This window comes from Ascidia mentula, chromosome 9 (assembly GCF_947561715.1).
Source record: "Ascidia mentula chromosome 9, kaAscMent1.1, whole genome shotgun sequence".
NCBI lineage: Eukaryota > Metazoa > Chordata > Ascidiacea > Phlebobranchia > Ascidiidae > Ascidia > Ascidia mentula.
Window position 1 is genome coordinate 1663116 of NC_138574.1, and position 27716 is coordinate 1690831.

At 35.4% G+C, this 27716-nt stretch overlaps 5 protein-coding genes across 5 annotated transcripts; 4 read left to right on the forward strand and 1 right to left on the reverse strand.

Annotated features, from left to right (window-relative positions):
- The first annotated feature begins 77 nt into the window (after nucleotides 1–77).
- Nucleotides 78–7262, forward strand: LOC145914746 (N-acetylgalactosaminyltransferase 7-like). Its single transcript, XM_083002581.1, has 15 exons — nucleotides 78–279; nucleotides 376–447; nucleotides 724–800; nucleotides 1083–1235; nucleotides 1568–1734; nucleotides 1949–2076; nucleotides 2315–2439; nucleotides 2821–2958; nucleotides 3163–3280; nucleotides 3455–3577; nucleotides 4387–4442; nucleotides 4848–4970; nucleotides 5415–5553; nucleotides 5833–5985; nucleotides 6322–7262. Exons 1-15 carry the CDS (start codon nucleotides 94–96, stop codon nucleotides 6514–6516), a joined length of 1953 nt encoding a protein of 650 aa, XP_082858707.1. The 5' UTR covers nucleotides 78–93; the 3' UTR covers nucleotides 6517–7262.
- Nucleotides 7263–9185: 1923 nt separating this feature from the next.
- Nucleotides 9186–13927, forward strand: LOC145913131 (outer dynein arm-docking complex subunit 4-like). The gene is made up of 13 exons (XM_083000679.1): nucleotides 9186–9403; nucleotides 9638–9769; nucleotides 9975–10128; nucleotides 10269–10365; nucleotides 10892–11031; nucleotides 11094–11169; nucleotides 11390–11535; nucleotides 11750–11957; nucleotides 12176–12262; nucleotides 12500–12696; nucleotides 12932–13055; nucleotides 13440–13527; nucleotides 13785–13927. The coding sequence occupies exons 1-13, from the start codon at nucleotides 9284–9286 to the stop codon at nucleotides 13791–13793; spliced, it is 1578 nt and encodes a 525-aa protein (XP_082856805.1). The 5' UTR covers nucleotides 9186–9283; the 3' UTR covers nucleotides 13794–13927.
- On the reverse strand, nucleotides 13923–15476 carry LOC145913132 (protein transport protein Sec61 subunit beta-like). Its single transcript, XM_083000680.1, has 3 exons — nucleotides 15357–15476; nucleotides 14719–14921; nucleotides 13923–14214 (listed from the first exon to the last, which is right to left on the reverse strand). The coding sequence occupies exons 1-3, from the start codon at nucleotides 15357–15359 to the stop codon at nucleotides 14127–14129; spliced, it is 294 nt and encodes a 97-aa protein (XP_082856806.1). The 5' UTR covers nucleotides 15360–15476; the 3' UTR covers nucleotides 13923–14126.
- A 388-nt stretch (nucleotides 15477–15864) lies between these two features.
- On the forward strand, nucleotides 15865–18778 carry LOC145913840 (syntaxin-17-like). Its single transcript, XM_083001600.1, has 7 exons — nucleotides 15865–16190; nucleotides 16305–16392; nucleotides 16454–16769; nucleotides 16839–16942; nucleotides 17239–17391; nucleotides 17676–17816; nucleotides 18595–18778. The coding sequence occupies exons 1-7, from the start codon at nucleotides 15958–15960 to the stop codon at nucleotides 18667–18669; spliced, it is 1110 nt and encodes a 369-aa protein (XP_082857726.1). The 5' UTR covers nucleotides 15865–15957; the 3' UTR covers nucleotides 18670–18778.
- Nucleotides 18779–19694: 916 nt separating this feature from the next.
- Nucleotides 19695–26507, forward strand: LOC145913062 (dnaJ homolog subfamily C member 7-like). Its single transcript, XM_083000582.1, has 14 exons — nucleotides 19695–19836; nucleotides 20226–20314; nucleotides 20692–20816; nucleotides 21073–21189; nucleotides 22160–22234; nucleotides 22454–22572; nucleotides 22921–23074; nucleotides 23629–23793; nucleotides 23870–23961; nucleotides 24138–24211; nucleotides 24418–24564; nucleotides 24956–25055; nucleotides 25409–25533; nucleotides 25622–26507. The coding sequence occupies exons 1-14, from the start codon at nucleotides 19724–19726 to the stop codon at nucleotides 25687–25689; spliced, it is 1563 nt and encodes a 520-aa protein (XP_082856708.1). The 5' UTR covers nucleotides 19695–19723; the 3' UTR covers nucleotides 25690–26507.
- The last annotated feature ends 1209 nt before the right edge of the window (nucleotides 26508–27716 follow it).

Sequence of the window (27716 nt, forward strand, 5' to 3'; positions counted from 1 at the left end):
TACATTTGATTTATAGCCAGGCTAAACGTGGCAACAAATGTCATGATTTTACGTTACATTCAATTCTTTTCAGGAATTAAACAATTTGTGAAAATGATGAGAAGAAAGTCCAAGACGTTGTTAAAAACGTTCTGTTTGTTCGCGTGTCTGTCGTTTGCGTATTACTACTATTTCCTCAAGGAAGACGGGAAAGTAAAATCGCGGGACAGTCGAAAAAACTTGGATTATGATTATCATGGGGGAAATGGCCAGCATCAAAACAACGAAAATCATGAAAAGGTGAAAAATGCTTACAGTTAACCTACACAAATGTTTTTTATTTTGTTAAAAGTTAAATTTTTCTTGTTTTGTATGAAACAAATGTATGTATTATAGAAACTGCATAAAGTGGACAAAAGCAAGTGGCCGACAGGAAAACAATCTCTTCCTTTTGATTGGGAAAGAAGAGTAAGTTGCAATGCATTAAGGCAAACATCCCTTACAATCTCTAACCAAAGACTAACTTTAGTTCGTTTGTAATCAATTAAGTGGGATATTTTTTAATTGCAATTAATAAATTGTGTGTGTTAGGCTTGAATGCATCTTGAACAACTGCTGTGCTGTCATTTACATAAAAACAAAATCATGTATGCAGAAAATTAAGTTTGATTATCACTATGCCTTATTGACTCTGCAGTTAGTGCATGTTCAAGGAATTCATTTCATGTTTGTTTTATTTTCCAGACCCCCAATGACTTTGAATATCCCTGGTTGGATCACAATGCTCTTGGAAATTATGAGGCGAACTCATCCTTACCAAAGTACAAATAAGTGTTTGATGTTGTTTTATAATAGTCTTGTTTTTGTAGTACAGTATTTAACAGATACATCTTGCTGCTGATGCTTCCAGGCATAATATTTGTTCGATTTTTAAAAGCTGCTAGGCCAAAATAATATTTTGTTTTGTTTTAATATATATTACACCTGGTCACATCTGTAGCAAGACATTCAAATGAATAAAAAATCTAAATTTATGGGATTCCTCAAAATTCAACTGGTTTTGAAAAACTTATCACACGAATAAATATAAATTTGTATTACAGGAGAGCAGGAGCAGGAGAATATGGAGTGGAAGTCGTGTTGGATAAGAGTTTGGATCAAAGTGTCAAAGACTCGATCAATGAATTTGGATTCAACATGGTGGCCAGTGACAGAATATCACTAGACAGGGCACCCAAAGATTTAAGACACCAAGAGTAGGTTTTTAGATTGGTGCATAATGACTCCGCAAAGTGTGAATTTTATCATGCATGTGTTAATTCTTTCTTGCCAAACATCACGGTTTCATGTGTCGAATTAATTGCAGCTTTTTTTGCGTTTGGAAAATCTATTCACAATAACGATATTAATTTTGTTGCGCGGTCAAACCAAAGCTCAAACATGAAATATACTTTTATAAATACACATGTAAAAACTTCTGACGGCAGATAGTGCTTGCAAGTGTGCTTAACTAACATTATCATCATTCAATAGCTAATCAATTAGAAGTTCCATGCTTCCAAATTTAACTGGTTGGTCTGATTTTTAGATGCAAACACTGGAATTATCCACCAAGCCTTCCCTCAGTTAGTGTAATTGTGGTTTTTCACAACGAAGGCTGGTCACCTTTGATAAGAACTGTCCACAATGTGATCAACAACACCCCGAAAGAATACTTGCATGAAATTGTTATGATTGATGACGGAAGCAAAAAAGGTACATTTGCAAATATTTAGACACAATCCCATGTTATGGCGAAACATTCTTACATGTATAAATGTGTACAATAGCTGTGATCGTCAAGTAAGGACCTGCGCAGTGGGACGATACTGCCAATCATGCGATCGCATTAAACATTGCTGCAATGAATAAATGTTGTTAGAATGTCTAGCTTATTTTCTGGATCTCAGTTAGTATTTTTTTGTTCAAGAACACCTTGGTTCACCCATGGATGAATACATTAAAAGATTCAATGGAATTGTGAAGTTGTATAGAAATGAAAGAAGGGAAGGGTTGATCAGGGCCAGAAGTATCGGTGCCAAGAAAGCAACGGGACAGGTAATAAGAATTGCTGTGCTCACTGTTAATGTGAAACATCAAATCTGTATTCTCTGTTTAACAACAAATAATTGTTCTACTTCTCTTCCTGATAACATTTTTAAGTGTTTGATTGATAGAAACATGTAAATACCTGTGTGGAAGTGCAGACTATATGTTAAATTGTTTATTTACATTAAATGGGAAAAAATGCGTGATTTTGGCACTGTTGGGACAAACCTGGTGTTCTTAACTGCAGATCCTGGTATATTTGGATGCACATTGTGAGGCAGGACCAAACTGGCTACCTCCGCTTATAACTCCGATTGTGAATGACCACAGAGCTTGCACTGTTCCACTTATTGATGTCATAGATGGAAACAAGTATGTTTAACATAAATATATGTGTTGTATCCGTTGCCAAATGATTCAGACTTTTGCTAATGGCGTTGCCATGTAACAAATATGCATGAACTGTTTTTTTTTGTTAGAAGTGCAAGTATACTGCATTTTTCTTTGTTATAAATTTGCTCAGTGGTCATACTTATTTCAGTTTACAAATGCAACTCAGTTCAAATAGTTATCTTTTTATTTGTTTCATTGTAGAGTAACACAAAACATGTTGTGTACATTTTTTATATATATAAAAAAAATGTTTGATAGCACTTTAAAAGTTTTTGTTAGGAACGCAAGTACAGTGTATTTTTCTTTGGTATAAATTTGTGTTCATAATCTGTTTAAAAACGAGTGTTGTTATTTTTCCAGATACACTTTCACTGAACAAGCAGGAGGTGATTCTGATGGCTTGGCCCGAGGTGCGTGGGATTGGAGTTTTTCATGGAAGCGGATTCCGCTTACCAAGAAAGAAAAAACACGAAGAAAGCATCTCACTGAGCCCTACAGGTGGGTTTTATTGAAACATATCGCTGAGAAAAAAATGATTTTGTGTGAATAATGTGCCAAAAATAAGCGGAATATTTTTTTCATATTTTTTTTCGTTTGTTCCTGTTTCCAAAATTAACAGTGTAAGCATGAATATTAGAACAAATGTTGGTCATTTTTTTCGGTATTTTTTGGTATTTGAAAACAAGTTCATAACATATTTAGATCTCCTGCGATGGCTGGTGGTCTGTTCGCAATTGATCGAGAATTTTTCTTTGAAATCGGTCTCTATGACGACGGCTTGGAAATATGGGGAGGGGAAAACTTTGAACTTTCGTACAAGGTTTTTTAATTATTTTACGACATCCGAATAAAGTTTATTTTCCAACCATCTGCAAGTTGACAAAATTATCCTGAATGCAGTCGTTACACCTGCCATAATAAAGTCTTTTTTGAGAGTTTAAATTTCTCATTTTTATTTGTTGGACAAGATAGATTGAAACTTTTGTTGTACCAGGTGTGGATGTGTGGAGGTCAGCTCCTGTTCGTCCCTTGCAGTCGCATCGGCCACGTGTACAGACTTCCAGGTTGGCGTGGCAACCCCCCACCAGCTTACGTTCCACACAACGCCGTCTTCAGGGTGAGTTTTTAGCAAAAACATTTTTTAGCTTTTTTGTCGTGTTTATTTGTTCAGTTTATGCCCATAATCAAGAAGGTAATACAGGCAAGTAAGTTCAAAAATATCTTAAAACAATCTCTTTCAGTGTATCTGTATGTCTGTGGACATTTGAGTGTGGTCTGGTAATATGTGTTTCAAATCTGATAGATTAATTGTTATTAGTTCCTTTTTAATCAATCAAACCATTGTTACAATAATCAGCTTTGTCATCAAGCTCCTAAACAATAGTTGCTACCCACAATAACATAGCTTAAATGTGTTTTTATTGGATGTAATGCTTTAGAAGTGTTGTAATGTCACATCTGTGTTAGCCCATAGTTGTAACATATTGTGATAGCAGAGCAACGGTCCACACTCAAGATTCTGCTAAACAAACTTTAGACGATATTTCCAACATCCTGTTCCCATGCTTATAAGGCTTTTGTTCGCTTCCGTGTATTTAATGGTTTTCACAGCTTAAAGATTTCTGGATGTATTTTACATTCTTTCCAACGAATATGTCTTTTGTTGTTTAATCAGGGTTTTCATATCATGCTAATTTGTAAGAGTTCTGTCTTAGAAAATACAAATTGGACTACTTTGGACTTGTTTAATATTCTCACTTAAATGTGTTAATTTTTTCATCAAATGCTAACGGTTTGTGTAATGGCTCAGTGATACACAATTCTGGACGCATTATTATTTGACGTCCAAAAAATGAAGGTCATCCTATCCTACCCTGTGTATAAATGTATGTTAAAACATTTACAAGCTGTTTGTTTTTATTGTAGAATTACAAACGTGTGATAGAAACATGGTGGGATGAATATGCCAAGTATTTTTACATGTAAGTTTAAAATTGAGCATCGGACTTTTACCACACTTGAACTAGAACATGTTTTTTAAAACAATCAAGTTACCTGTTAATATTGATAATTTGTTGTTTGTAGAATGTATTCACCTTTTTGTCTGTCCTAACTGTGCTGTTAAATTTACTAAAGACAAGGTATTGCAACTTAATAAGCTACTGTAAGTCTTACAACCAATATTATTAAATGGCTTTGATGACATTATTTAGGTTGACTCTTTGAAGAAAAATTGTTGGCTGTGCGTCAATTACAAAGTTTTGATTAATTGTTTGTTTATATTTGCGAAAAGTTGATAATTAATTACTAAACCAGCTTTATTGGTGAAACTTTATAAATAGTTTTATAATACAGCACTAACAGCAAGCATTGTTTGTGTTTTTCAGGAGACGACCCGATGTAAAAAATGTTGACACTGGCGACCTTTCTGCTCAGAGGGCAATCCGTGAAAAACTTCATTGTCGTTCGTTTGATTGGTTCATGAAGGAAATTGCTTACGACATTGCAATGTGAGTGATAATACGATAAGCAAAGTGAAGCAACAAATATGCAAGAAGTCATGGTCAATTTGGCATACGATTTTCGCTCTAAGAAGTTGTAGAGAAATATTATTTTGCAGTCGCACTTTACTGTGTTGTTTGTCAATTTAAGTTACTAATATTAATAACTGTGATACAATAGGAGTTGAAATAGCTGTACAGAAAAATGCAGCTAATCAGGATTTGTAAGGAAAAAGCAAAATTCCAGAATAATTTATCTTAATCCGTAATATTACATGTAAAAAAATTTCTATTGTGTAAACCATAGACCTCCAGTGTAAAAAACTCCTTTTGGAGTTCTGGGAATACTGTGTAAACATTCATAGATTTGGACAAAAATTTCATCTGTTGTAAATCCCTCAGTTAATAAAGTAATGTTAAAATTCATCGTCACATGACATGTTTTTACGATAGCCACTACCCAGTGGTGGAGCCACCTAGTGGTGCATCTGGACAGATAAAGAACATCGGAACAGACAAATGTCTGGACGGAAGAAACGGAGGATCTGGAGCACCCGTTTACCTCAGCGATTGTAACAATAACCCAGACCAGGTGGGTGACATAATTCCCATGTATAATCAAGCAGAGCAGAAGTGCAAACTTGTGGCATTGAACATTTAAACTGAATCACTGTTAAATGCCAATAAATATGCTGAATAATATCAATAAATTTGTTTATTTATTTGAATACTGTCATTTATTCGGAATATATTTTTAAATCTACTGACTATTCTCCTTTATTCGCATGGTTTTGAATTTCATGCAGAAAGTCTCAACTTGTGATATGATTGTTTTTACTTTTTTGTAAGTATCCAGTTATATCTTGTGTAGAAATGGTGGCTGACTTGGCATGAGGACATTAGACCAGGAGGTAACACACCAGACAGCTCCCGAAAAGTTTGTCTCGATTGCGTCGGTAGAGACAACGTCGCATCATTCTGGGAGTGCCACCAGATGCAAGGAAACCAACTGTGGAAATATGTGGTAAGAATTCATGCAGTCGACAGATTTTGTTGTAGTTTTGTCAACGTTTGATGTAAAAGGTTGGTTTCAAAGGCAACGAAACTCTTAGGAAGTCATTGATCGATCGAAATTGAATCGTGTGAAATATGAACGGCACATTTTAGACAAGTTAGCAGAAACAAACATTAAAACAAAATACACAAAGGAAATTTTTAGTCTTTGTATCCCTAGTTGTTCAGTTGGAATAACATTGACAATTGCAATATCTACAGGTTAAAAATGCTCTTATTCTGTATCTCCTGTTGCAAAAAGTGTGAATCTTTACTTTTATTTGATAAAGAATACACTGTTTTTCAGTACGACCACAAGCAACTCTACCACTCGGTGTCAGACTCTTGTCTGGAGGCGTCGCCTGGCGAGTCGAAAGTGTATTCCAGAGTGTGTAACCATAACAACGTCAATCAACTTTGGGTGTGGACGAACACCAACATCACACAACTAATCCAATTCAATACAGACTTGAGGAAAGCTGTGTTCCTCGTTGATGTATAGAAATGATAATAGAAATGTAGGTATTGTGGTGACGGTTCCGTTGTTGCTGGTACGATGTTCTACGCACATTGCAGTAGAAAGTAGGTGAACTATAAAGCGCTTACTGACAACATTGTGATCTGGTTAATTTATACCTTGTGCAGTTGGTCATGCTTTGAATTGGTAATTTCACTGTTCCATGCTGGATTTTGTAATGTTAGAACTCATGTCTATTCTTAAAACTACCAAGCATTCGTATTTGTAACAAAATTTGCTTTGGATTTTATGTATCTGTTTTGTCTGTAATATACTACTCACTTAAATTATGTGTTTCTGTGGCATGTTTGCCACTGTTATTTTTTACCTAGTTCCATCTGTACCTTGTCACATCATTTTCCAAACACATTGAAAGATTTCAGCCTATGCACACACATTTGTAAAAAACAAGTCGATTTTGATGGCACCAACTATCATGCAGTTACCACCAATTCCACATAATCATTTTTACAAAATTACTTAACAAATAATGCAGAGTATTACGAATAGTGTTGCTTTGGGTTTTTTCAACCCATTTTGTCTCCACAAGTCTGTGTTGTTTTCTTGCTTGTGTTTTTCTGTAGATGGAAACCAATGTTGGTTTCTGTATTTATTTGTATATGCCGTATACATGTGTGCTTGTAACTTTTTCTCTATGTTATCTTTTAGCTGATTTTCTGTCGCAAATAGTCTAGTTACATATATTTAGAATATATATGCTTAAATATGTATTATTTTTGTGCAATTGTGTCTTGATTTATCCAACTTTTCTATTTAACACAACATGACATTTAGCCCAAGTTAGTTTAGTGCGACCAAAGCTCAAGTTGTGTCAAAACACTGCGTGAGTTATTTTGAATGCGATTTGTACTTTAAAATGTCATATTTGACAGTTTTGCATAATGGACTTTTACACAAAAAAAAACTCATTTCTTTTCACATAACTTTGCTGGCCACTGTCAAACAAAGTTTGCGACAATACATGTAAAAAGCAGAGGCATTTGAAATAAACTGCACTTCCAAAGTGTTTGGTTTCAAATATGATTTACGTTTAAACTCCTTTCCATTTGTGTTTGTTAGGTTTGAGATGTGAAAAAATGTAACCTCGCTTTTTAAGTTTAAAAAAGTGAAAGATTTCAATGAACTATCCCAACATATTATTTTGGCGCAAAATTTGTTTTAGGAATTGCAAAATACAAATATTGTGGTCATATGCTGTTACAAGAGACACCCAATGTAATGATAAGCACCATTAGCTTAGTGATAAGTAGTACAAAGAGTTAAAAACAATGTATCGATATTGTTAATTTGAAGCAGCACATAAGTGTGTGTATGATTTTATTTGGTCTTTTGTGTCATACGTGACTTTATCAAGAGGTTTTAGGAAACCTGAAAGCATAGTTGTTTGGGAAATGAGGCATTATTGCAGCTTAGTAAAATGACGAAATACTTTTGTCTGTTTTTAGACGGCCGACTAACTCGTATAATGTGAAAAGGCGGAAAGCCAAATATAGAAAATTGCTTTGTCAGCAAAATATACAGACGTTTCGAAGAGTAGTTGTGTTCATTATTAATATAGAAGTTACTGAAACCGGTTTCATCTTATGTAGTAGGCCTAATCGGTGCCGTTACGCTAGGCGCAGTGCAGGCGTTATCGTGTTGGAAACGTATACTATGACGCTCAATGTTTGGCAAGGTAGTGGCAACGGTCCAGCAAACCTTTCTAATGTAGCCTACATTTTTCACGACGTTGTAAATGGCACCGTTGATATGCCCATGTAGCACGGAAAGACACTAACGAGCCGGTTTTGATGTAGGGAGTTGGTTTCTGGTAGTCAATTTTACCAATTTTTGAAATAATAAAGGTTTCAGTTAAACGTAAGCGGACATTTTCATTACGAAAGCCTCAAAAAGAATCGTGTGAATTATGGATGGTGCGTTTGGGACTTTGGAAAGATCCCGTCCTAGAGTTAGCAGAAGCAAACATTTAGAACAAACTTTCAATAGACTTGCCACTCCAAAGCAAGTCACTCCACCCCCAACAAGATGCAAGAAGCTCAATGACAATCAGAAAGGCAATTGTTTTAGGCCGTTTACAGCACCAGTCTTGCAAACAACTTGGAAAAATACAAACCACGATAAAAGAACCAAATCTGCATTTTACGACAGTTTTGTGCGACGAAACCACGCTAATGTGCAAAGAAAACAATCAAACGTCGAAATCCTCCGCCTCACCGGCTTGGCTCGAATACGACGTCTTCATTTGCTCATAGATGCCGGTTTGCTGGAGGAAAATTCTCTGCAGGAGCTTACGGTTGTCATAGAAGAGGATCACGACCTCAAGTCGGAGGATTCCCCTGAACCAAGCTTCCTTTTCGAAGAAAAAACTTCCTTGGGAGAAGACGGTGAGAACGTGCTTATGGCGTACAACACTGCTAAAAATTGTCAAATAAAAAAGACTGAAGCATGTCCTTCGCCTATATTTAGCGAGCCACTGTGCAAAAAAATATAGCTACGTTTCGAAATGTTATGTTGTTTTTTCCAACGTTAGGGAATTTCTTTACTTTTATTCTTTAAAATTAAATGACAACTGATGCCGAATTTATTTCCCTGTTTCGAAAAAAATCCCGGTTACCAGTGTTACCATAGTAACACCGCGCAGCTTGGTACAGATTGTCCAAGTTTGCGTTGAGAAAGTTGGTAACTTTCCTGGTTATCGTTTTTATTTGTTTATTTTTATCGAACTACAAACATGTACGAAGACGAAGACGGGGATGACGGACCAAAAAGTTCGTTTACTACTTATTTGGCGGAAGGCGACAAATTATACAATGCAGGAGAATACCAGAAAGCACTTGAAAGCTACAGCACGGTTTGTGACATGCTTTGCTTGTTTGAATGTTTCAAAAGCATGAAATTGTGCTACTTGTTTTTTTGCGTTTATTGGTTAATGTTTGGATATTGTGGCACAACTACACTTATTCATTAGGCTATTTAGATAAGTAATATCAGAAAAAAATCCAATATTTAAATAATTGCTAAAAAAAGCTTCACTCATTGTATAGAAAGCTTTACAAAGCTAATTCAGAATATATTTTAATTTTAGGCCTTGGAGCTGGAACCGTCTAATGTGTCGGGTTTGGTCGCTAGATCAAAATGTCATTTACAAATTGGTGATGCCCAGTCAGCCCTTCAGGATTCAGAAGCCTCATTGGGAGAAAACAAAAACTTCCACAAGGTTGTCTCCAATCAAATGCTCATAGCACACAAAGATTAACTAAAAAAATCTCCCCAAACAATTTCCTTCTCTGAATAATAGTCTGATATCTTGGAGGATGTTGGTCCATTCCTGTTTCTGATGTTTAAGTATTCCTGTTTAAATTGTGTTGGAACTCAATAAATAAAACTATTTTCAGTAGTTTAATATCTAAGCTTTATTGCAGGGCCTGTATCAGAAAGCAGAAGCTTTGTATCAAATGGGAGATTTTGAATACGCTCTTGTGTTTTATCATCGTGGTCACAAACTGAGACCAGAACTACAAGAATTCAGACTCGGAATCCAAAAAGCTCAGGAAGCAATCGACAACTGTGTTGGAAGTAAATAAAAAATTTTAGTCTTTTTTTGATTTGTTGCTTCTTTATATCTTTGTGTTGTTTCTATTCTTTTTAGTTAGTTTTCTAATATAAGATTGATTTGGTATTGTATTTTGTTCTAAACTACTTTGATTGTTAAACAGGTCCATCGTCTGTTAAACTTGAAAACAAAGGTGATTTGTCATTTTTCAATAAAATGGATGAAGGAAAAGGCAAAGGAAAGCAAAGAGGACAGTACCGGTACGTTGAGGTTGAAAATGAAAGATAGAAGGCAAAATTCATGGCCAACAGGCTTTTAATATAATTTCAGTTGGCATGAATGACAAAAGCATGTTGCTTTTTGCAATTATTAATACACTCTATTATTCATACAAGGCAGTCTTTAGGGTCCTACTACTTTCTCCTTACGATATCTTGACTATCATTGTGTAATTCGGTTTAATTTTTAGGAACACAAATCACGGATTTCCTCATAATTCTGAGTATAAAGAGACTGGCCCATATTGTTATTAACATTGTCATGTTTAAAAGAAAACGTTCAGTTCAAACTAATGATAGCATAAGTTTTTGCCGAAACGTTTTCTTTTAAACATGACAATGTTAATAACAATATGGGCCAGTCTCTTTTTTCTCAGAGTTTGATTTTTATTTATGATTGCCTTTTTGGCCCTCAACAATTTGCTCTTTGCATACCACAATTTGATGCATAGGATCATGGTACTGGTGCTAGATTTAATTACTTGATAGACAAATTGTTTATGTTCAGGCCACCACAAAAACCAACGGCCAAAGTAACAAGGGCAGTTGGAAAGTCACAAAATGGCACAAGCCATCGAACAGCAAAAGCATTACTGGGAGAACTTTATGCTGACAAAGAATATCTGGAAAAACTTCTTAAAGACGATGGTATTAAAACTAATACTCAAAATTTTGTGGACGAGAAAAGCTCTATTGTTTATTTGTTTCAGATTTGGTGAAAGGCAGTGCAGGAGGAATGAGTATTTACGATCTTGTCACTGCAGGAATTAACTATTTGGACACAAGGCAAGATTGCAATGATTTATCTGGAGTTGTCTTAAAATACTTATTTTCTTTGCAACCTAACCAATTATTGACATATATAGTTGAACATAGTACTTACAAATTATATTATATGCCACTTTGTACTGGAATAAAAAAAAAAGAATTTGATTTAACAACATATAAAATATATATATAGTGTAAAAGCTTTTAGTTAATGAAACATTTTGCTTTATACAAGCAGAACAGAATTCTGGAGGCAGCAGAAACCGATGTATGCAAGAAAGCGAGACCGCATGATGATGCAACAGAAATGGTCGAACCGTAAATCTGATGGAGCTTCGGATCCAACTACGTTTATTTTGAAAAATCTTGAAAACATTGACCTTTGTAAGAATACTTTGTGTACACATACTTTACCTCTTTTCAATAGTGCTAAGTTGGTAGCATTGAATTTAAACTATTCGTTTTTCTGTAATGTCATGCAATATACCATATTGCTGTATGTAAGTGGATTTAAACATTTTTTTACAAAACAATACCACTAAAAATACTGTTCAATTATTATGTTGAATATGCTAACAGTTCACTTACATATTTTCAGTCCTGGTTGAGGGCAAGGGTTCAGACAGTTTGCGACTTGCCAAGACCACCTTACAACAAGTCGACCGACTATCGGAGAAGGATTTGCCCAACAAAGCTGATATCGTTGCCAACCTTTACAGTTGCATTGGAAATGCCCACTTGGAATTAGGGCAGACAGAAGATGCACTGAAATATCACCAGAAAGATTTGGAAATATCCCAGGAACAGTACGTTGAAAAGTTTTATTTTTTCTTTTTTTTTTTTGCTGCATGGAGTTTGGATTTTTGAAAATAACTTTCAATAAATGTGTTGCAAATGTTCAAAATTTGCAACTTTAAATCAAATGTTTAAAGTTTTCAAATGGTTAAATTTTGTGAGCTGCAGACAGATGGCCACTGTTTGAACCTTTCTGGCAAATTTTGTACTACATGTTTTTTGTTGCCAGCGACTTTCAAGATGCCAAGTCAAGAGCTTTGGATAATCTTGGTCGTGTCTATGCTCGTGTTGGAAAGTTCCAGAAAGCCATTGACTGGTAAGATCTGTTTGTTACCAACCAAGTGGAAAACTTTATATGATTTGTTTGTTTAGATAATTAATACTGGTAGTAATTGTGTGTTCTGATTTGTTGCAAAAAAGCTGTCAGAATATAATACAATAAAGCAACTCTCGTCAAACAAAATTCTTGAAACGTCTTTCATGTTTTCCTTGGAATACCAAGTTGCAAAAAATCATTTATTATTACATAATTGGAAACCTGCTTTATTTGTAGCTGGCAGGAGAAGATACCGCTCAGTAAATCAGCAGTTGAGAGCACTTGGCTGTTCCACGAGATTGGTCGTTGTCATCTTGAACTCGGAGAAAGCGACAAAGCCAAGGAATATGGTGAAAAATCGTTGTCTGAAGCAAAGAAAGCTGAAGATGATGTATGGCAGTTGAATGCTGGTGTTCTCATCGCCCAGTCAGAAGGTGATTTAATTATCTTTCATACAACTCCAATCGATTAATTGTGATGATTAATGGTTTATTTTATTCTACCTGTTACCATTTTTAATAAATCAGATTGAAGACTGCTCATGAAAAATTTGGTTCTTATTGGTTTTGTATCGAAAAGTGGTTGCCAGAATGTTATATCTTGCTAGTTTAAATGCAGTTTTGGAAAATATAGTTCAACCAACCAACTAACCTAATTGTTTGTTTTTAGTAAAATTGGGACAATTAGAGGCTGCGTCTGAATCATTCAAGCAATCACTTGAGTTGGCAAAACTACAGGGAGATGATGCTGCTGAGGTTGCCATCACAAAAGCACTTGAAGATGTCAACAACAAGTAAATGCAAACAAATTCATTTTCGCTATATCTGTTATACTATTTGACTACATGACATGACCAATTGTCAGTAAGTATACAACATGCAGTGAATACAATATAAAATATTCCTTTTCCAACAACTTTTGTATACTTCCGACTAATTACCCACCTACAGCCCTATAAAAAAGATTTTTCTTACCAACTCCCATACAGTTTTTGGTGCCACTGCCTGATTTATTTTTTTTATATTTATTATTTTTCCTGCAAAAATGCTTGGAACATTATGTTCTGGACATCTTTTACAGAGTTGGACTCTATTAACAGAAATATACCACAGTACAAATTGATTAACCCTTGAGATATGCATATGTTTAAACTCATGGTTATATGAAACGTATTCAGGCTGGCAAAGCAAAATGACAGTGACATCCCAGAAAACCGGGAAACTGCTGAACCGGAAACCACGGATGAACAGGAACCGACCGAGACAGTAAGAGTTTTTTAAACTTTTTCATTGTGGCAGGCATGCAACTCCCACAAATAAACTTACTACTGTAAGTTTTTTTAAATTCTACATCTTTAACATTAGAATTTTAAGATAAGCAAAGTGGAGCCAATAATATGAATTGTGCAAGCTAGAATTTTAATTCAGTGGATGTACAAATACAATAATGTTGCTCAAAACCTCTTGAAAATGGATAAACTTTTATGAAATAATCATTTGATTGTGTTTAACTTTTATTGCAGGAGGAATGAAGTTTGGTGAATTTTTGCTTCCAGTTTTCTGCTTGTATTCTCCACAGTTTATTTTGTATGCAGGATTTTATCGCAAGTAAATCTGTTGTCTGTATTCTTGGCACACTTTGTCTCTAACACAAAAACCACTGATATTCCCGAGTCTTATTTCAATTTATTCCCTTTCTAAAAAGCAGTGAAAACACATTTAGGTCAAAAATCTGCAGCAGAAAATGTCACTATCACCCACACACAAACACGTATAGGCTTGTGCAGAACATAGCGTATGAGAAATACTCCATGCAACTGCACTTTCAAAAAAACGGCGATGAAATAAAAACAAATTGCACAATCTCAAGCCTTGGTGTATTTTCCCCAGATGTGAAGCATGAAAACTGATGCAATGAACAGTAGGCTGATGATTAAAACAGGCACGGGTCCACTGCAAAACACAATTTTTCTTATTAATTCCTTATTGTGGTATGATTTTGTACACAACACCAAGAAGAGAGCACAACTCAGTTCAGTAACTTTGACTGATCGACTGAATAGGTTTATTCATTTGCAAAATAAGTGTTGCTGGTTTCTTATTATTGACATCATGCCGATGTCAATAGGAACATACTGTCAACCACGATAAACGTGTTTGCAGTCAACCATGTTAAACAATCGGCAAGCCAGAGAAGTACCAATGAAACTGATATGTGGCAGACTGAAAAAAACAGTTGCGCCTGATTTGTAAAATTCGCACCTATTTGAAAAATTCATGCAAAAGAATTACCTGATGTATTAATATATGAATTATGTTTGCCAGATCATACAATTAACAGTCACTAACAAAATCCTCTGTGCAAATTATCATCTTTTAATTCTGGGACATATGGAATCAGTACATCCCTCTCCTCTACTCATAAGGTAAAATTAGTGTGAAATTTTAGCTGCTTACACTTTAAGACCGGGAGAATCTTCACTGTAAAATCTCCACATTGTGCTTCCCGCTCCACTTCCACCACCAGGGGTGCTCTTGGACCGAGTAGTCGGCGTTGCTTTTCTTTGCCTGACAGTGGCCCCTGAGCCGGCACGAGGAGAAACTGATCTTCCTGGAGATCTCCCTCCTCCTACATTTGTTGAACTGGATGATGGCATCGTCTGTAAAACAAAATAGAAAATGTTTAGTATTAGCCAGGCATAATGCAGAAACTAATGCTGGCTCTTTTTAGTTTAACAACACTGTTTTTGCAACTTCACCATCCTTTTAACATGGTTTTCCCAGGGATACTTTTGGTTTATGTCCCTAGTATTTTTGCTGCAAATATTAAGTTTTATAGATTTCATAGATAAGTAAACTTCATTGTTCTGCTGTAAAAGAAAGACACAATATTGAATTTTTACATCATTTTGTAACATAGAAAAGATAGTTATACACAACATTTTAAAATTATCGGCACAATCTATTTGCACATGAAATACAAATTTATAATTGGAAGTTTAATACTTTTTTGCTGCTTCTACAATATATAGCCTACCCGTAATTATCAAATACAAACCTCACGTTAATATAGTAAGCAAACAACACGAACTTACCATTTTGTTCGTTAATGTGTGTACTTTCAACTGCAACTGAAAGAAAATGTAACCGCCTTTAATTCGGTAAAGTTAGAAGTTGTACTACGACTCTCACACGAAGCGACACAACGCTTTTTTGACGTCACGACTTCCTGGTTCTCACGATTGTCGCGCTTGACTGGCATCATGACGTGTATGCCTTGAGGCAGAATTAATAATTGCTACTTTAAAATGACATTAAAACAAAACAAAGAAGTTGATTTTATCTCCTGATCACATGTAATGATTATACATTTATGCTTTCATATATTTTAAAGAATTTTTTTCCAACGGATTGTTTTGAAAAAACTTAATGAAACAACATCCTTTACATTTATTTTTCATATACATAACACACACATTGCTATTAAACTTGCAACTTGAACTGCTAAAAGTTTCTGCCTTCATTTTTTTTAAACACAACCCAAAAAAGTTTTTTTACGTGTGAATAGGTGCATGGGGAATTCCCACTTCAGACAAAGGTAAACAAAGAGTTTTAGTTACGAGTGTAATTAACTTCACTTAGCTTGGTAACTTGGTATGGAAAGAAGAATACCCTTCTAGTAAATTAAACGATGAAATGGACTTTTGGAAAGCAGGTAGACCGCAAATTCCAAAGCTTAATCTGCAACCGGTTCGTGAGAAACTAACGAATGTCATTTGGAAAGAGGAACCCATTCCAGAGGGACTTAATTTATTTAAATTAAACGAACACTTGATTGGAAAGAAAAAAGTTCGATTTGAAAGTGTTTCTTATTATGTTGACGAGTTTGTTGAAATTTATGTTCCGTTGCAAGTGGACAAAATATACAGGTTTGTGACATTAAAATAGTAATATTACAGTCACATAATAAGACACGTTATGCATGTGCATCTTGTTTTTCTGCTTTTAAAATATTTTTGAATATACTTTGTTCTTTTTCTCAGTGTATGCAGTTTAATAAAGAAACTAAAACATCTTGGAAATGAAGAAGAGTTGTCTCTCAAATATAATGATGCTAAAGAAGTTATAAAGGTTTTATCAAAGTACTAATTATTCAAAATACTATTTATTAGAAACAATTATTTGTTATAAGGTGTTAAAATTACACTTGTTGGAGATTGAAAAGTTGGAAAGTCATATTTGTGATGAAGATTTTGATGATTTTGAGCTTCAAATTCAGCCTGCAAAGCAAAAGCTTAAAGATGCTGCTGATTATCTCCTAAAAACAAACGGACACAAAATTGCCGGCTCCACTAGCAGCTCACAACCAACAGAATGTCAAAGTATAATAGAAGAACTACCACCTGTAAGATCTCCAAAAGCCAGGGACCTTCTGAGCTTTTTGTCTGATGATGCTGATCATCCTGGTTTTGAAGAGTCATCATTTAGTGGACAACAAACTCAAATTGGTAAATTATTCCTAAAGTCTTGGGTCACGTTGCATCAAAAAATAATTTGCTAATTTTTGTGGCTTACAGTGGAGCAGTTGCCTGAGATTAAACAACTAGAAGATGATGAAATGACCTCGATTAATTTTACTTCCAACGAAAACTGTGAGGAGTCGTTACAAAATCTAAACAATGTAAGTAGTATACAATGTTATTTTTTACTGCACTGGCCATTTCTAAGATTAGAACACTAGTAAAAGTTTGGTCAGCAAAGTCGTCTGATAGTCACACCAGCTGCACTGATGAGACCTTTTGGGAAACAGTGGCCATCTGTATGCAGCTTACACAATTCATATTATTGACTCCACTTTGCTTATCACTAGTAAAAGAATTGGACATTTAAATGTAATACACCAATAAATACAATTTGCTGTTAAATGTTTCAAAGAACTTTTAATATTTAAAATGTAAAATAAATGTAATATAACAGGAGCTGGTGGAACTTCAGGGCCTTATGAGCGAGTTTCATCAGTTTGTTCATTTGCAAGGTGAAGTGGTCGATGGAATTGCTGATAATGTTGATGTTGCTCAAGAAAATGTTACACAGGGCAACATCCAACTTAAAAAGGCGAATATTCTGAAGGTAAGTCAATGTTATGAAACTGTCAGAACTTTCAAATTGAAAGTTATTTATTAGCAATCTTAAAAAATTGATTTTGCTTGCATGGGCATCCTCAGTTTCTGCAAATACGAAATTGCAAGTAAACCTGATAGCTATACGGTAAAATAAATCAAAGAATAAGTACAAAAACAAATTCTAAAGATATCTACTGTTAAAACCTAACTATTTGAACCAACAAAATAAAGCTTAATTATACCTTGTTGTGTGTTTTGTTTTATGCTGCAGTGATTAACTGTTGGTTTTAGGCTGCTATGTTTCCAATACTTGGTGCTGTCATTGGTGGTGTTGTTGGAGGGCCAATTGGTTTGGTTGCTGGCATGAAAGTGGGGAGTGTAACTGGTGGTTTGGCAATGGCTGGTGTCACTGGAACTGTGGTGGGATATCAAGTAAGCAATAACCCTCCTACATACATTTTGCTGAATGTTAAAACCTTTGGTTTGAGTCGACAATTGCTATAGTAACAGGTCTTAGTAAGTTATCGCATATGCTTCAAAAATCACCAGCATTTCATTTGTCATAACAACAGACTGAGTAACAGTTGCTTATGTCATACAATATAATTTGTAGTGGCGTAAGTAGTTTCAGTGCTTTGGTTTCAGGCTGTATAAATAACATATTTTGTTGGTTTATTCTGAAAACTGACATAAACACTTTGTGTAGTCATTAAAAATTACCTGTTACCAGTCTGAGCTGTTCGTTTTTCTTATCATTGGCACTCGAAACTTGTTATATGTATAAAGATCTGATTTTTAAAACGATTAAATAAAAATTAAAAAAAAATTAAAATATCAGTTATGAACACTATTTACAAATTTGCTCATAGTTCTGAGAATGAAGTGTTTTGTATGAAACATGACAATGTTGATGATAGTATGGGTCAGTTTCTTCATTCTCAGAATATCACTTATATGTAGAACACAACGGTCACGTGATTAACGATCTTATTGCTGCGTAGTGTTGGAAATCCTGTGTTTCGCATTGTCAGTTACAACAGAAATCGTGTTTAAGTTGTCATTGTGATATCTCACCGGCGCCGTCCGGCGGTGCATCAAATGTTTTTAACAACTATATTGTGTTCATCGCCAGCATCGATCGTTTTTAAATCTGTTCGCCCTTGCGACTTTATATTGCAGAAATTTAAAATCAACACTGTGTGTGTTTCAGGGTGGAAAAATGCTGAAGAAACGACAGCAAGAACAAATTGAATTAAACACTTTGAACGAAGAAGACGACAGATGACCCAACGAAGATACATGTTGATGAAATTTTCAATTTTACTTTTTACGTTTTAAAGAGACTATCTGCTCACAGTGATGTGATGATTATGTAACTTTAATAAATGTTGATCATTTTACTTGTTCCAATTTGAAAGGAATTTACTGCGTAAGCCTGTGCGTCACCTAGAAAATGATGTCATCACAATTTGCGAAAGCAAATTCAGGTGTCTTTTTGGGGGATTTCGCGGTCATAAACAAAGGCCAACATTCCCTAGAACCACAATCTTATCCAGTCAAACGCCCAAGCACTTAGTGGCCACTGGGATTCGACTTCTTTTATGTAAACGAAATTTTTCAGGACCAAAAAATTTAAAATTGAAGAAAGATCATTATAATACTGTATGTGCTTCATTCAGGAACAAGTTCGCTTTGACTTTCGCCTGCTCATAGTTATCGTCCACTGATCTTCATTAAACAAATGTTTAAGGCGGTATAAAAGTTTTTGTCGGCCAAAAAGATGACCGAAGATCACGCCATCGTAAATTTGCATGCACTAAAATTTAGGGCAAATTTTTTTTTTTTTTGTGGATTAATGGAAGAATGCTGTGGGTGATCAGTATATTTTTTAATATCTGTCTGTTGACAATGAGTTCCATCTTGGCTTGACGCAAAACAGAAGAAAAATATTAGCTGACTACTTGCGTGTGCGCGCTTTTCCCTCATCCAATTAACCAATGAGCGAAAATAAAAACATCTGACTATGTGATGAACACGGTATCGTTCGAGAACATTCTGTTTACATTCACGTTTTGTTAAATGTTGTTCCGTTTCTTTGTGCGTATTTGAAGTTCTATGACCAAACTACGCATTGCAATTTAAGGATTATAACATTTATATGCTTTTATCACCTACTTGACAATAACAATACGAAAGCTTTTATTTCTGCCTTGTCTTAAAACAATAACCAGAAAAAACGCGCAAAAATGTTCTTGAAATGGAAATGTGCCACTTAATGTTTATGTATAACTTTTTGTATGTATGAAGTGCTCTTACTTAGGAACATAGTGAGTGTTTTTATGAAGATCGAAACGCCGTTGGTTAACATGGAGGAAAGTAGTAGTGTAGATCCCACCACCAACGGTGTCGCTGAAGAAATGGATGTAAGCGAACCTCCTATTGACCCACAACTGTAAGTTGATTTTAGACTGTTGTTTTAAAATTTATCTAGTCATCTAAATTCTGCACAATCGTAAGGGCTGGTAAGGCCATATAATTTCGAAATTATTGTGTCTGAAATGTATTGTGTTTATTACTGGCTATTGCCAAATGTCACTGCACGACTGCAGGTCATTTGAGGGCATTTGTTTAATGTTTTGAAACTAAAAGTTCATTTAAAATAGACTGATCTTCTGGCATAAAATTAACACACTGTATTCTCGACGTTTCATCTGCCATACGGCCAGATTACAATGTGCCTGGCAGCAACAGCAGTACATTAAAAGTTAATTTTAAAAGCTTATCCTCAATTGCTTGGAAAACCTTTAGGTATGAATATTTTATTGATGTTTTTGCTTGAAGATCTGCAGAACAACATAAAGATGAAGGAAACCAATTCTACAAGAAAAAAGATTACAAGTCTGCCATAGACCATTACTCAAAAGCTATCGGTAAGCTATTTGCTGAACCTAATTGTCTAAAGTGGTTTTATCAAAAAGAAAAAAAAAATTTCAACATTTTATTAGTAATCTTTGCCTAAAAGGTTTACCGATACACAGTGGCGGATCTAGAAAAAAATGAGGGGGGTGTCCGAGTTTGGTCACGCCAATTTTGCGTTTGGTTTAGGCTAAAATAGGTATCTGGCGGTTAAGAAAAACAACCCTTAGCGCCAGACTATTTCCGTCTTCGTTGCGTGTAATTAGATTCATGATACACATTAACATGAATTCTCAAAGAACGTTGACATAATCTGTGTAATTAACATTTGCTAATTCCAACTAACAACTAGTTGTGGACAACACTACAGTTTACAGTTTTGAATTTGTAGACAGTTGTCCACAAAATGCAAGTTACTATAGCAACAGAAGTGCAGCGCGCATGATGATGAATCAATACAAAGAAGCATTAAAGGATGCACAAACAGCTGTCAAGGTGGACAACACATTTGCCAAAGTGAGTAATTTAAAAACTTTTTTGTGGTATTATCTAGATGCATAATTTTTATTGGTACACTTGTTGCACAATTTTTCTAAGTTCAGTTTGCATTTAGAACCATGCGGGCCAAACGTTTTACATAAAGGTATGCAAATGAATTAATTTTGGACATTTTTTGGAGTGAAATCAATTTTTTTGAAAAGGCTTTGCAGTAAAACAGTTAAACATTTTTTTAAAGATAAACTAAACTGAACACTATGCATTTTATTTGAAGGCATATCTGCGAGAGGCAAAGTGCCACATTGCATTGGGTAACTCACAAGCTGCCTTGATTTCACTACAAACTGCGAAAGACCTGGATGCAAGCAGTGATCATGCTATCATGGCTGAGGTATGTGTCTGCAACCACAATTGTTTGAAATGTTATTAGCATGACAATGACAAGTTTGTTAGTGGCCTAAAAACAGTCTGAAGCTTAATATACTGGTTGTATAACAATTATTGGATGTGTATACTGACAAGTTGCAGCATTTTTTCTTTTGTAATAATGAGTATATGATATTCTTCATTTTAGTGGCAGCATGCTGTGAATGGAAGTTGCACAGTTTTTTTTTGAGAGTTAGTGATTGCCAGCATGTCGTTACACAGATCTGTCAGCTGCTTTGCATCTGTCTTCACAGCACAGTTAAACAGCATGCCAATTAACTCTTATACCAGGTTGATGTAGTCAGAAGTGTGAAATTGACAGATGGTTGATTGGGAAAGCTCTCTGCCACCATCAAGTGTTGAAAAGCTGGAGGAAGTGCATGACCTTGTTAACGAAGGCATGGCTTCCATAATGAGTGTGATTGGAAAAGAGATTGAACGAGATTTTCAAGAAAGGGAAAAGAGAGAATTACAGGGAAAGAAGACAAATGAGAGTCTCTTTGTAAAAGGGAAGAAGAAAAAATGGATTCGATGCAAAGATGGAAAATACAGAAACATTGAACAACTTGAGGAATAACTGACAGATTTATGATAATTTTCTTCTAATGTTATTTCTTGCATTAATTCTTCTTTTTTCCATAAGTAACAATTTAAGGTTTGATGATAATTCTTTATAATGACACATTGAAACTTTTCGGTTTTGTTCAAATATTTATTTTCTTATGAATTTGGCATGTCATTGATTTGTTCAAGCAAAATATTATGTTTGTTGTTTTATAAAAGTTGTCAAAAACATGACATGTTTATGTCTAATGTAAAATAAATCATTGAAAAAAATGTGATGTTGTTTGCAACGTTTCTTTTTGGTTTAATTTTTGCATCGACATCTTTCTTGAGTTTTTAGTATTTCGTCGTAATGTTTCTTATATTTACAGGTCCGCAATGCGAGCCAACTTACCCAATACACGGAACAAGCCAATGCTGCAGCAACCGACAAAGATTATCGACAGGTTTGTCTGTGTCTGATTTTAATGCCACAATTCCAGAAAAGTTAATTCCTGGCTAAAATCCGTACTGACCGGAAATTTTGTTTCTGTGATTGTGGTATAATTATAAATGGAAATAGTCACGGCCAATTGCAACAGAATGGGGAATGATTCCAAGAATCAATTAACATGCATAACACTTTTTGATGCTAACTTCTTTAGATTGTCAAAAATAATTTTTAGGTGGAATACTACATGCGCTGTGCTTCAAAAATTGCCCCTGCTTGTAATCAGTTCAGAATACGACAAGCTGAAAACCTTGCTCTCATGGGAAAATACGAGGAGGCACAAGCCATTGCAATGTATGTATTAATAAACTATATGTACAACTTTTTGATTGGTGAACCAAGCTTTATACAAAAATACACAAATCATTTGAGCACAATTACTTAACAGTGAATTATTGGTTGGAATATTTACACTATGAAAACTTGACAGATTAGGATAGCTACATATTAGGCTATTTGGGAACTTAAGTTAATATTCAAAGCGAAGATGAACACAATTAGTGTTTGAGACATTTGCATAACAATACCGAGCCGAGTGGTTATTTTCCAGCTATGGTTTTTGCATTCGATAAATTAATTCTCAAACAAAAAAACTCACAATGTGTTGAACTGAATACCATAATGGAAATATATTTGTTGCAGGGACATTTTACGTGGCGACAAAATGAATGCAGATGCCGTTTACATCAGGGGAATTTGTTTATATTTCGATGACAACATCGACAAAGCCGTAGCCTTTTTTACACACGCTTTAAAGTTGTCTCCTGACCATGCAAACGCAAGGCGAAATTTAAAGGTTTGTGATATTAAGACAGAACACAAAGTTTTGTTGTATGATAAAAAACATTGTATTGTCACAGTAGACCTATGGTGGGCTGTTTTTTACATTAAATGAAGTCAAAGCACTTGATAAAAAAGCAGCATCAGTCTGGGTTTACGCAATGTTTTGAACGCATTTTCTTATGTTTTTAGACGTTTTAACATGTGTTTTATTCTTGTACGTTGGGTTTACATTACAGAAGTGGAAGTCTTTGCTTGGCCGTTTGGTCAGCAAAGTCATCTTATAGTCACACCAGCTGCACTGATGAGACCTTTTAGGTCGAAACAGTGGCCATCTGTCTGCAGCTTATACACAATTACATTACAGAACTAATGATGCCCATTCGGCAAACTGTATGTACATTGTAATACTTATTCGTCTTTAGCATGGAAAGTGCTTTGTGTGAATTAACAATGACAGGCTGGTGATCACCAGGTTGTCATTCTCAGTTCATCCGTTTAATGTTCAAATGTAAACATTGAGAAATCATCTCTGAGTTCCATTGATGATATGTTAATTTGTGTGTTTAGAAAGCAAAATTACTGGCCAGCAAAAAAGCTGAAGGCAATGAAGCTTTTAAAGTGGGACAAACCCGGAAAGCATATGATCTCTATGGAGAGGCACTTGCGGTCGACCCAAACAACCGGAGAACGAATGCAAAACTTTTCTGCAATCGAGCCCTGGTTGGAAATAAGGTATAAACTTTTCTGTTGCCGCTTTTTAATGAGATACTTTAACACAGCCTTACTCACACTTGTGTTGGTTCTATAGTTGGGAAATCACCAGGAAGCGCTAGAGGATTGCAACCGTGCGATTGAATTGGATAGCAACTATGTCAAAGCCTTTCAACGACGGGCGAAATGGTAAATAAGATTTAAGTGTTGTTAGAATGTTTTGAACGTTTTTTTGGTATGTGATGAAGTGATGCCAACATATATATATATATAAAGACCATGCATTTATTTCTCTTTCTATGGATTATGAGAAAGCTGTGTGACAATTTCTGTGTGGTTGTCAAGACAATCCTTTGTATTTTTAGTTACCTGGACTTGGAAATGTACGATGAAGCTGTCCACGAATATAACAAGGTCCTACAAATGGAGCGAACTAGAGGTAAGTGATCAATTGTTTGAGCAGCTTTTGTTTCTGGTATATTCTGTGTAAAAAAATATGTCGCATTGCAATAATTGTTTAAAGAGTGTTTTTTTTACAGTAGGAACTGTGAATTTAATGTCACCATTGACCATAAATTGTTTCCGGTAATTTATGTTACATTTTTTGGTTCTATAGATTTTAACTAGTTTCATTTCTTTAAATAGAAAACCAGAAGCTTCTCAAAGAAGCTGAAGCCCAACTGAAACGAAGCAAGAGGAAAGATTATTACAAGATCCTGGGGATACCCAAAGATGCAAATGATGATCAAATAAAGAAGGCTTACCGCAAACAAGCACTTATTCACCATCCAGGTAAAATGACTTGTATTTGCTGAATTAATGTCACATAATATAAGCAATGTGGAGCCAATAATATGAATTGTGTATAAGCTGCAGACAGATGGCCACTGTTATAGTCACACCAGTTGCACTGATGAGACCTTTTAGGCTGAAACAGTGGCCATCTGTCTACATCTTATACACAGCTTATCTACCATCTTTCATACCTTTTTGGTCAATGGTTCCAAAACATCTTTAACCTAGGCCTCTGTTTTATCTTTAATAATATTTCAGTTTCAACAAGAATCCAGTCATAAACCATATTCTCCAGTCATAAACCATAAAAAATGATTAGAATTTCTTGTTCCTTTTGTAAATGTTAACCAGCAACTTGTTTTAACTTTGTTTACACGACATTTTGCAGATCGTCATGCAAACAAGACCGACGAGGAAAAAAAGAAAACTGAACAAAAGTTTAAGGAAGTTGGTGAAGCTTACACTATATTATCAGACAAACAAAAAAGGTAAAATACGATAGTAATTATCATTTGCTTGTTGTATATATTTGACATTTTGTTATTTTGAAATAAATAAAATATCTGACCAAAAGAGCCACAATAATCAATGAGAGCATTAGATAATAGTGTACACTATTTCGATATTAACCAAACAGTACCACCAAGTAGAAGTTCTGTATCTGCTATTTTAAAAATAAGCCACACTGATAAGACCTCGTAGGTCCAAATAGTGTGTGCACCTGTCTGCAGCTTTCCATATATAGGGTTAAGCAGCAAGATTTGGTTGAAAATTTTTAGGTAACAACAAAATAATTTGAAAAAAAATAAGGAAACGTCAACACACTTTCTGTTGATTTCAGGGGGAGATATGACCGAGGCGAGGACCTTGATGGGCATTCAATGCAAGACTTCGACCCCAATAATATTTTCCAGATGTTTTTCGGAGGAGGAGGAGGTGGTGGTGGTGGACATCAGCACTTTACACGTAAGAAACACTTCTGTTCTGGATTATTTGTAATTGATTTTGGAAATCATTAGTACCATGTGGTTTTACTTCATAACTTGTTTTACAGACGGACACGAAGGCTTTGGCAGCAGCGGTGGGGGTTTCCCAGGGGGCTTTACCTTCCAGTTCGGTTGATATTTTTTATGAATTATGCTTCTTCGTTAGCACGTGCTGCGCGGGTTCCTTTCGCCTGCTACATGTGGGTAGTCATGCACGGCTGCACACAAACCGACGAACTCGAAACTTTTCTCCGAGCCGATTGTTCGTTTTCTTTTCTTTGCTCTCAGCGAATCTCAAGGGATATCCTGTTTAGAAATATTTTTAAAAAAAACTTAAAAAGCTCATCTGGCAAAAAAATATTTGCTATGTTTAAGGTTTTGTCGTAATTCTACAGACCTTCCTCAAATTATTTTTTGCCAGATGAGCTTTTTAAGTTGGGTTGTTATTATGCCTGATATTTAAAAAAACACATTCAGGCGTTGCGCTGTATCAGCATTCGCTGCTACGATGAAAGATATATTGTTGAAATGAAAATTTGCAAGAATGCAGAATTTATTAAGGGTGCAAATATGTGCAGATGTTTACGCTAGTGGGCGTAAGACAGCATTTTCTTTCGGGTGGGTGATACTGCGGCGGAAACTAATATTGTAAAGGAATTAAAACCGCCAAGTTATGGTAGGCTAAGGCTTTGTTGTGAAAGTTCTATTCCCCCAAAAATCACTTCATTGTTCAACAAGTTAATATTTCAGCATCATGAAACCTCATCGCCCTTTTGCCTTTGGGCCTTGTCCATTAGTCCTTTTTGCCCGAAATGTAAATGCGCCCGAAATTCTTTCACTTATAAATTTGTGAATGCATCTTCTCTCAAATGCTCCTATTGTCATCGTTATTTTTATTTGTAGTCGTAACTTAAAATGCGGTTTTATAGTAATTTAAGTCCGGCTCTATGTTCATTGTTTGCTTCTGTGTAAATTTGTACTGGGCTACATAGTTTTACGCGTTGGATTTGGTTGTCGACGTATCCGTGACGTGAAAGCGAAATTACAATCAGCAACATTACAACGCACAGCAGATGTTTTGAACATACATGAACGTTGCAACTTATTTCAAAAAGATTGGCGGTTGAATGTTTAATTTGTGGGTAAAGGAAGGTTCACTGGCATCGCAGGCAAGGCATTGTAGTCTAGCTGGATCAGCCACTGTTTTCAATAAGTTAGAGCGAGATCTGAAAAATCAAGCTCCCGTTGAGGTTTGAACTCATGACCCTGAGCTTACCAGACGATAAAAGTTGCTAATCCAGGTGGGCGGCAATACCAGTAAACACTGAAGGCTCATATCGCCAAGTATGAAGGGCCTGCGCAGTGTGGCGATCCTGTCTCGTCATGCGATAGCTTGTAACACTTGTGAGGTACGATACAACTTCTCATACCATATCATAACCAAATTGGAACGATTTTTTGTGACAATTTTATAGTAAAGTTATGTTCTTTGCCAACCTTTTGCGCCGATTTGCTGCATAAAGAGGAAGAGTTGGGTAATACTAAGAAAAAGGAAAATTGAGACGATGCAAACTATGTTCTACTGCCATGAGGACCTTTTTCGGATATCCACACGTAATTGTCAGAATGCCTTTTCCGGAAAAAACCCTCGATTTTAAAGCAAGCAACGGTGTTCGTGAGCCCCCGGGCTCGTTGCGGTGAACCAACTACACCAAGTGGCGTAGTCAGCCCGAAAGTTTGGCAAGTGGTATATATCTTGTGGGTTTCGACGAGTAATTGTTTCTGGTTTAAATCATCGCGACAAAACAACTGAAGAATCTATGACTTCGATATTTGGGAGGTACATTTGCTACTGTCGCCCCACTACGCCAGTAACTGTACCCACCCTGCAGCGTACCAATAGGATTCCCCAGTCGCTGCTTTGCTAAAGCTAAAGTCTGTTTGCGTGTTCTTGCTGATATAGACTACTGAATTAAAAGGCTTAGCGCTTGTAAAGAAATATTAACGTTCCAGAGATCTGGAAAATAATTGTAAATCAACAAGGAATATTTTTAGTGTTGGTCTTCGGTGAAGTTTATTGTGTGGCGTCACTTTAATTGTGCTCTCATCCGCAAAATATTTTTTTGCGTTTTGAAATAAATGGCGGCAAATTGATGTTGATTA